Here is a 10,845-nt window from a genome sequence, read left to right on the forward strand (position 1 = left end):
CTGTTCAATTGTTAGGACTTGTTGCTTTCACTGCTTGGGCCCACATTTAGTCCCTGGATGGGGAATTGAAATCCTACAAGCCTCGAGGCAGACTGAAAAAAAAAACTAATTTTTTAGAATATGATAGAGGAAGTAAGTACTCACAAACTCATTAAGATGAAGAGAGTTTTCTTGTCGATAGTCATATAAATAGAAGTTTATTGTAGCACCAAAATTCATTTTCTCTCATTTGTATATAATATAATTTACAAAGAGTTTCATATCTATTGCCTAGCTTAATGCCCTTGACAACATTTTTAAATAGGTAGAACAGTTACTAGAAGCCACAATTTACAAATTGGGAAAAACAAAAAATCCTGAAGCCTAAAGGAGTTAAAAATCTAGAGCATATTTTAAGGGAAGAAATTCAGAGTCATTTCCATGATTGTAATATAGTAGAAATCTGAAATTTTACAGCATTATGAGTTACCAAGTAGTCTATTAATAGCCAAATTTTTAAAGCCTTCAACATTATTACTTGCAATATTGATCTCTTAACTAAGAAAATCTTGCATAAAGGAGGGAGAAAAAAAAAACCCTACTGAAAATCTTCGTGTAAAATATGCCTACTAGTAGAAAATAAACTGTCAACTAATGACTGGTTGAAAATTAACATTAAAGAAGCTGCATTAAAAACTTTGCCATATAGAATTTTACCTTTGAATTAGAACAAATGCAAAATAATTACCGAAGTGGAAAAAGAAGGAACTTACAAATCATCACTACTAAATCTTGAATAATACACTAAGGTTTTTGGTTATGGTCATTATATCTTCCAGAGTCCCAGACAAGCCAATTTTATACCCTCCTTTCCCCAAGTAATTATTCATAGCAGCCCTTTCACTCTCAAGGCTATCCTAGTTCGTGTGATAAACATCACAGTCTAGTCTCATACATCTTTAAGAGCCTCTTGTTCTAGGGTTAGGACTTCATCCCCAAACTAAGAAGTATCCTCATTCACGCAAAATCATGCTCAGATTTTAGTTGAATGTACCAAAGAATGTTCAGACTACCGCACAATTGCACTCATTTCACATGCTAGCAAAGTAATGCTCAACATCCTTCAAGCTAGGCTTCAACAGTATATGAACAGAGAACTTCCAGATGTACAAGCTGGATTCAGAAAAGCAGAGGAACCAGAGGTCAAATTGCCAACAGCTGTTGGATCATAGAAAAAGCTAGAGAATTCCAGAAAAACATCTACTTCTGCTTCATTGACTACACTAAAGCCTTTGACTGTGTGGATCACAACAAACTATGGAAAATTCTTAAAGAGATGGGAATACCAGACCACTTTTCCTGCCTCCTAAGAAACCTGTATGCAGGTCAAGAAGCAACAGTTAGAACTGGACATGGAACAACAGACTGGTTCCAAATCAGGAAAGGAGTACTTCAAGGTGGTATATTGTCACCCTGCTTATTTAACTTATATGCAGAGTACATCATGCAAAAGGCCAGGCTAGATGAAGCACAAGCTGGAATCAAGATTGCTGCAAGAAATATCAGTAACCTCAGATATGCACCACCCTTATGGCAGAAAGTGAGGAGGAATTAAAGAGCCTTTTGATGAAAGTGAATGAGCAAAGTGAAAAAGCTGGCTTAAAACTCAACATTCAAAAAACGAAGATCATGGCATCCGGTCCCATTACTTCATGGCAAATAGATGGGGAAATAATGGAAACAACGACAGACTTTATTTTCTTGGGCTCCAAAAATCACTGCAGATGGTGGCTGCAGCCATGAAATCAAAAGATGCTTGTTCCTTGGAAGAAAAGCAATGACAAACCTAGACAACCAATTAAAAAGTAGAGACATTACTTTGCATACAAAGGTCCATATAGTCAAAGCTATGGTTTTTCCAGTAGTCACATATGGATGTGAGAGCTGAACAACAAAAAAGGCTGAGCACTGAACAATTGATGCCTTCGAACTGTGGTGCTGGAGAAGACTCTTGAGAGTCCCTTGGACAGCTAGGAGATCTAACGAGTCAAACTTAAAGGAAATCAATCCTTAATATTCCATTGTAAGGATGGATGCTGAAGCTGAAACTCCAATACTTTGGCCACAGATGCAAAGAACTGACTCATTGGAAAAGACCCCAATGCTGGGAGATATTAAAGGCAGGAAGAGAAGGGGTTGGCAGAGGACAAGATGATTGAGTGGCATCACCCACTCAATGGACATGAGTTTGAGCAAGCTCTGGGAGATGATGAAGGATAGGGAAGCCTGGTGAGCTGCAGTCCATGGGGTTGCAAAGAGTTGGACATGACTGAGCAGGTGAACAACAACAAATGACTCTCAGATTTTAAAAAAGTGAGTAGTTTCCAGACCAACTGTTGGCTTTATTAAAGAGATTAACAGGGAGTCTCAGGGTCTGATTTGGGATTTCTTGTCTATGGGGATTTAAAAGCAAATATGAACCAGGTTTGACTTGGTGAGATCGAGGAAAGTAAAAGTGAAAGTCGCTCAGTCCTGTCCGACTCTTTGCAACCCCATGTACTGTATCAGTCCATGGAATTCTCCAGGCCAGAATACTGGAGTGGGTAGCCATTCCCTTCTCCAGCAGATCTTCCCAATCCAGGGATCAAACCCCAGGTCTCCTGCATTGCAGGCAGATTCTTTACCAGCTGAGCCACCAGGCAAGCCCGGGATTGAGGAAGACAACTAAATCCTCTTAGCAGGGTTCTGAACAGAGAGTTCAAAAAGTGCACGCCCTCCGAGAGCCCTTCATTCATGAATTTGTTTATTTATTAATAGTTGGAGAGTGGCAACTTGAGGCACGGCATGTTCTAAGTACTGCCTCAGTTTCATCAATAATTTTATGAACTTTATACTACATTTCCAGCAGTGCTTTGCAGGAATGTGATCTTATATGTAAGATATTGCGGTTTAAATGAGCCTTTAAATTCTTTTCTCTCTAGCACTCTTTAAAATTTCCATAATTTGTAATTACTCTATTCACGAATCACAAAGATTATTCCCATGGTTTGGGTAAATTAAATGATTACTGTGATTTTTTTTATGTTGCAATATATTTCTTTCTTAGAACAAGCAAATGAATTGTAGCCAAGCTGGAGATCATGATGAGAGCATCTTTTACTCAGCTATAAGCAGAGCTTATATAGAGCAGAGCAGAATATAGACATAATTACTGCTAGATTAGACCAATGCCACTGGTTATTTATAAGATGTGTTTGCGTGCTAATACATTTTCTAAAGCACTTGGCATTTAGATTGAAGTTATTAGTATGTGATTACTTGAGGTTTCTGTGTAAAGTACTAAAGAACATTTTAATTGTTCTATGTTTGCATTTACACTTTTAACAAAATCTTTTCAGAATATATTTAACATGCATGTACACAGTCAGATTCTCTCTCTGAGGGTGTTGGGACCTGGTCCTGAATCTGACAATTTGACTCTTTCCTTGTGTCTGTAGATGTGTGGATCTTTACATAGGTCTTCTCTTTATTCCTCCCCCTTCTTTACTTTCCTGGAAATGTTTATTTCCTATCAATTACTCACCAGACTTTTCACAAAAGGAATCTTGTGGGGTTTTCTTTACTTCTAATCATCACTTGTTGAGTGGTTACTGTCACTGCCTTCACTGTCACTGTCACTGTCACTACTACTTCCATTGTTGTTGCCATTACCAGACTTGCTCTTGCTGTCACTCTTATCACTGCTGTCACTGCTGTCACTGCTGTCACTGTCTGATTTGCTGTCACTATCGCTGCTGTCACTGCTGTCACTATCGCTGCTGTCACTACTATCGCTGCTGTCACTGCTGTCACTGCTATCGCTGCTATCGCTGCTGTCACTGCTGTCACTGTCTGATTTGCTGTCACTATCGCTGCTGTCACTGCTGTCACTGTCTGATTTGCTGTCACTGTCTGATTTACTGTCACTATCGCTGCTGTCACTATCGCTGCTGTCACTACTATCACTGCTGTCACTACTATCGCTGCTGTCACTGCTGTCACTGTCTGATTTGCTGTCACTGTCTGATTTACTGTCACTATCGCTGCTGTCACTATCGCTGCTGTCACTACTATCACTGCTGTCACTACTATCGCTGCTGTCACTGCTGTCACTGTCTGATTTACTGTCACTATCGCTGCTGTCACTACTATCACTGCTGTCACTACTATCGCTGCTGTCACTGCTGTCACTGTCTGATTTCCTGTCACTATCGCTGCTGTTGCTGCTGTCACTATCGCTGCTGTCACTACTATCACTGCTGTCACTACTATCGCTGCTATCGCTGCTGTCACTACTGTCACTGCTGTCACTGTCTGATTTACTGTCACTATCGCTGCTGTCACTGCTGTCACTATTGCTGCTGTCACTACTATCGCTGCTGTCACTGCTGTCGCTGCTGTCACTGTCTGATTTACTGTCACTATCGCTGCTGTTGCTGCTGTCACTATTGCTGCTGTCACTACTATCACTGCTATCGCTGCTGTCACTACTGTCACTGCTGTTACTGTCTGATTTACTGTCACTGTCACTGCTGTCACTGCTGTCACTGCTATCACTATCTGATTTGTTGTCACTCTCACTGCTGTCACTACTATCGCTGCTATCACTGTCACTGCTGTCACTACTGTCTGATTTACTGTCACTATCGCTGCTGTCACTGCTGTCACTGCTGTCACTATCTGATTTGCTGTCACTATCGCTGCTGTCACTACTATCGCTGCTATCACTGTCACTGCTGTCGCTGCTGTCACTGTCAGATTTAGTGTTGCTATCACTGCTGTCACTGCTGTCACTGTCACTGCTGTCACTCTCTGATTTACTGTCACTATCACTGCTGTCACTGCTGTCACTACTATCGCTGCTGTCACTACTGTCACTGCTGTCACTGCTGTCTGATTTGCTGTCACTATCGCTGCTGTCACTGCTGTCACTACTGTCTGATTTGCTGTCACTGTCACTACTGTCACTGCTGTCACTGCTGTCTGATTTGCTGTCACTATCGCTGCTGTCACTGCTGTCACTACTGTCTGATTTGCTGTCACTGTCACTGCTGTCACTACTGTCACTGCTGTCTGATTTGCTGTCACTATCGCTGCTGTCACTGCTGTCACTGCTGTCTGATTTGCTGTCACTGTCACTGCTGTCACTACTGTCACTGCTGTCACTATCTGATTTGCTGTCTCTATCGCTGCTGTCACTGCTGTCACTGCTGTCACTACTGTCGCTGCTGTCACTGCTGTCACTGTCTGATTTACTGTCACTGTCACTACTGTCACTGCTGTCACTACTGTCACTACTGTCACTGCTGTCACTACTGTCACTACTGTCGCTGCTGTCACTGCTGTCACTGTCTGATTTACTGTCACTATCGCTGCTATCACTGCTGTCACTGCTGTCACTACTGTCACTACTGTCGCTGCTGTCACTGCTGTCACTATCTGATTTGCTGTCACTATCGCTGCTGTCACTGCTGTCACTACTGTCACTACTGTCGCTGCTGTCACTGTCTGATTTACTGTCACTGTCACTATTGTCACTGCTGTCACTGCTGTCACTGCTGTCTGATTTATCTTTGCTGTTGCCTGATTTGCCATTGTCATCACCTCCATTGCTACCATTGCCATCACTACCACTGTCATTAGCATCTGATGTGTTATCACTACCATCATCATCTCCTTTTGAGCCACTGTCATTGCCATGCTCATTTGATTCATCAGAGTTATAAGAAGTATCTCCTCGGCTACTGTGATTATTATCACCTTCAGAATTGGCATCATCACTGCCATTAGACTCATCACTGCTGTTGGGGTCATCTCCTTGCATGGATTCATCATCAAACTCGTAACTGTCATATCCATCACTGTTACTGTCACTCTGTGTTTTGCTGGGTCCAAGCTTATTTCCAGGTTCCAGTTTCTGGCCAGCTCCTTGTATAATGTCAATCTCTCCTTGTGTCTTGACATTTCCTTTGCCCACAATCATTCCATGCTGGCCTTTACTCTCTTTATCTTCATTAACTTTCCCACCTTCTTTGGTAATATTGTTTCTGTGCCCACTGCTAGGACTTTCCATTTCCATTCCCTATGGAAAGATGGAGAAAAGAATGATTAATTAGTGAATGTTATGCTGCATAATTGCATTGGTCTGAGGAAGACTGGGGAAATTGGCCAGAGAACAGGAGTTTGGATTCCAGTACTTCAGAAACACCTGTCTGTGAAAATGTGCTTTACTCTACTGGAAAGTGGAGAAGGCAATGGCAACCCACTCCAGTACGCTTGCCTGGAAAATCCCATGGATGGAGGAGCCTGGTAGGCTGCAGTCCATGGGGTCGCTATGAGTTGGACACGACTGAGCAACTTCACTTTCACTTTTCACTTTCACACGTTGGAGAAGGAAATGGCAACCCACTCCAGTGTTCTTGCCTGGAGAATCCCAGGGACGGGGGAGCCTAGTGGGCTGCCATCTATGGGGTCGCACAGAGTTGGACACGACTGAAGCGACTTAGCAGCAGCAGCAGCTACTTGAAAGTACTCTAGTGTTTAGATTATAGACCATACCATTCATGTTTTTATCCAGTAGGAACTTCTGTAAACAGTTACATGATGCATTAATTATTTAGCATAAGACTTTTGAAGAACTCTAACCAAATCTTCAGAAATTTCAACTTTTTAAAATTGTTCCATAGAAATGTCTAGTAAGGACTCTAGCTTCCCCACTGAATATTCAAGTGATTTAGATGCAAAAATACATGACTGTTCATCATGATTTATTTTTATGCTACCATCATGGGCAGAGGAGTCTGACAGGCTACAGCCCATGGGGTTGCAAAGAGTTGAACATGGTTGAGTGACTGACCACGCACATACCATCATGAGAGGAAGGGGAGGAGTTAAACTGCCATTGAAAGAAACCAACTTCCCAAACTAACCTTAACTTGGCCCTTCCCAATAGCAGGTGGCTCTGACTTTTCGGTGATTCTATTTTCCATAGCTTTGTTCTCTCCGTGACTGGGTTTCTGAGTGTCCTCTGTTTTCTGGCTATCATTGTCTTCTGGAATACCGGCAGAATCTTCCTCACTCTTGGAGATGTTGTCTCCACCAATGACTTGGGCATCTTCATTGTCCCCAGGGCCATCATCTTCACTACTAACTGAATTTTTACCTAAGCTATTGTCCTCATCATCCTCTTCTCCATGAGACTGACCCTCCTGGCCCTTGCTGGGGTCACTACCCTTTTCTCCATTCCCTGTTTCTTCACCTCCATCATCACCAGAGCCCTTGTCTTCACCTTCATCTGCTCCATTCCCACTAGGACTTCCTTCAAAATTATCCAAACCAACATCTTCTCCGTTGCCAGCTCCACTTCCCACTGGCAATACCCCTGCCTCTTCATTCCCATTTCTCTCGCCTTCTCTCTGAGGTGTTGTTTCACTTGTGTCAGCCCCATTTCTACAGATATTCCCGTTGATTTCATCCTCCTGACCTGTACTGTTATTGCTTCCAGCTACTTGATGTCCATCTTCTTGGACAACAGTGGCGTCCTCACTTTGACTTGTATTTCCAACACCCGCATTTTGGGAATTGTTCTCAGTAATCCCATCAATATGGCTCCCATTTGCTGCTCCAGCATCTTGGATGATGCTTACTTGTCCCCTGAGGCCGTTTGCACTGGTGCTATCTTCTTGTCCTTGGATCCCATCCTGATCGTATGTTTCTGGTTTTCCTGTGCCCCCCTTTAGATCCTCTGTATTCCCCTTTTCATTTACTAATGTGGAACCTGTAGAAGAAATTTTCCCTCCCAGCTCTGCCCACTCAGAACCATTTCTCTCTCCTTTGTAACCATCTTTGGTATCCTGTTGCCTTCCTCGTTCATTTTCATGCATGAGGCCAGCACTTTCTTTGGTGGTATCATTGGCATTTAATGCATCCTGAAAAAGAGAAACAATTCAAATTAAGTTGTGGATATCATCTTTAAGTAAAGCAAACTGAAAAGATAAGCATCAATTTTCTGGAAGTTAATGGAATCTAAAAGTTTAGAAATACATTTTACATCTCATACCTGTATTGGCACTTTTGATTTTGCTAGAAGATTTAAATTCACAGTTTTGTCAACAGCATGTCTCTCCAACGGCTTGATTTGAGGAACCTACCAGAGTGAAAATACTGGAAATTGAAAATATTCTTATTCTTATTTTGTGTACATGTGTGCACATGTGTACTCACACACATGTGCACAGACACACGCACATACATATTATCTCTAAATGAAGGAAAAAAGATATAACACAAAGGCCAAAGTATGATCTAATTGGATAGAAAAGAGAAGTGAGTTGTTACATGGATTCCATAGAATCTAAACTTGGCATATAGATATTTTTCATAACAAAATTATCAATTTTACCAGGGTTTTAACCAGATCACTTATCTCATCACTAGAAAGGAAATAGTCTTTTTATTAAAAATGAGGACACAGCTTATAAATGTGTTATCACACTTACATAATTTAAAAAATAAAAAAGAAAGAAGAGTCCCTAAAAAAATAAATGAGCAACAAGGATATATTGTGTAGTACAGGGAACTATAGCCATTATCTTGTAATAACTTTTAATAAGGTATAATCTGTAAAAATACTGAATCACTATGCTGTATACCTGAAACTAATATAATACTCTAAGTAAATGATACATAAATAAATTTAAATAAAAATAACATTGAAGAAAAAATGAGGAGACAGACCTTTGGTGTTTCTGTATGACAAGTTTCTTGTAGCAGCACCAGATCTGCCCTAAGAATAATCCTGGCCAAAACCCCTAAGAGAATAGTAGGTCTGACCAAAACCAGGGCAGAAACAAAGGCAAGTCTATGCTACTTCTGTGCCCTTCAGGAGCACAACAGAAACAGTTAAGAAAATTCTCAACTACAGAAATACCATGAGGAAGGCATATCAAAATGGCAATTGTAGCATCTGGCTAATAAAATTACAAATGACTTAATTTTCCTAATTTATCTCTGCTGGTGTTTATCTTTCAAATTTAACTTTCTGAGTGAAACATTAGCTTTCCCTTTGCTGAAAAAAATGTGATTTTTTCCTATTTTTCTTTCTTGAAACCTTCTTAAACAAGGCTTCATTGATAATCAGAAAGAAATTCATAGGGCATGAGCAAAGATGGACAGTCCTTACAACTTCTAAGCATTAAATGTAAATTAATCTGAATGAATTTTAAAAGTAACAATCTTTCCAACAAGACAGGTGTTTCAGTTAGAGCATGAACTGGAGTGCATATTTAGTTTTGTTGAGACCCCAAACAGATCCTGTAAAGTCTTTCATGCAAATCTAAAAGTTTAGGCTCAGCTGATCTGCAAGATCTCAAGAAAAAAATACACACATTTGTATGTGTGTGTGTGTGTGTGTGTGTATACACATATATGTGTGTGTATTAAGAGAAGTAGTAAAGTAAGAAGGTTTTTTTGAGGAAAGCATACTTACTGGAATGGCCCATGCTACTGCCCAAATGCAAAAATATACAATGATCTTCATTTTCTATAGCAATATTAATCAGTGGCTGTTATTGAAGAAAAAAAGAACAGTAAAAAATTACTTATAATGCAAAAGATGATAACCATGTAATGTATTATTTTGATCTCTAACCATGTGCCTCTTTCCTAAGTAACGAGTAGGAACACAACATGAGAAGAAGCTGCCAAGACTCAGCATTCCAATGCACACCTGAGTACACACACATTGTCTGTGATCAGCTCACACCAGGAGTTGGGTCACAGACACGCAAGGGCATTATCCAGCTCAGCGTGATGACGAGCTGCCTAAACTCTGTGATTTTCCAGTGAAGGGGTACAGCCAGACAGTTACAAAGCCATAATTATCACTCTTCTTCTGTTCCTGCTGGCAATAACAAATCTTCTGAATAGTTTTCATCAAGGATCAACTAATTCTGCTAAGAATACGCTTAATAGATGAAGGATTTATGATTCCCACCCCAAATCCACATGTGTTTGGGCTATGTTAGACTGTACAGAAAAGAAATTACCAACACGAAGATGAAAGGATATGGAGTTTGGATTCAGAGACCTAGGTTCCAATTTTATCTTTGTTACTTAACGTGCAAGCTTGAAGAATTTAAGTAGGTTTCTTAAGCATTTGATTCTTGGTCTAGGATAATAATAGCCACACTGCAGGATTATCCCAATTATCTTAGCAGAAGATTTTTCTCTGAGAAGCTTTCTCTGGCTCCATGTCAAAGGGTATTTGGTGGGATTTCCCTAATGGTCCAGAGTTTGAGACTCTCCCTTCCAATGAGGAGGCACAGGTTCGATACCTGATTGGGGAACTAAGGTCCTGAACGCCACGGGGTATAGCCAAAATTTTTTTTAAAAAGGGTATTTGGTGTCTCTCTGCTCTTTACACCCAGCAGAAGCTGATAATACTGCACTGATAGCACTGCACCATTTTCACTGTTTTCGAGTAGGCTGGCAGCTACTTGTGTGTTCCTCTGCCATAATGAGAGCTCCTCAGATCCAGGAGACTGTCTTGGTGATGACATTATTCTAAAATATAGCATAGCAAAGGCCATTTTGTGAATACTGTGGATAAATAAACACATATTACTGTAAGCAGTGTGGAGCATTGTTCCGGCTATTTCACCATCACTTAATAAATGATATCACTTATTATGTGGGACTTCTGAAGACACGATCCTTCACTCCTGTTAGAATTCACCTTCAGAATCAGTCTAGTATATATTTTGTGTACATTGGGATAGATATTGAGTGCATGAGAATCAAAATTTTAAACAGCTATTTACTACAAAC

The 10,845-nt window shown here is 40.6% G+C and overlaps 1 protein-coding gene across 1 annotated transcript; it reads right to left on the reverse strand.

The window, feature by feature from the left end:
- Positions 1 to 3,604: 3,604 nt before the first annotated feature.
- Positions 3,605 to 9,556, reverse strand: DSPP (dentin sialophosphoprotein). Its single transcript, XM_065913879.1, has 4 exons — positions 9,506 to 9,556; positions 8,078 to 8,164; positions 6,948 to 7,946; positions 3,605 to 6,100 (listed from the first exon to the last, which is right to left on the reverse strand). The coding sequence occupies exons 1-4, from the start codon at positions 9,554 to 9,556 to the stop codon at positions 3,605 to 3,607; spliced, it is 3,633 nt and encodes a 1,210-aa protein (XP_065769951.1).
- Positions 9,557 to 10,845: the final 1,289 nt, after the last annotated feature.

The sequence above is a fragment of the Muntiacus reevesi genome, chromosome 22 (genome assembly GCF_963930625.1).
Source record: "Muntiacus reevesi chromosome 22, mMunRee1.1, whole genome shotgun sequence".
NCBI lineage: Eukaryota > Metazoa > Chordata > Mammalia > Artiodactyla > Cervidae > Muntiacus > Muntiacus reevesi.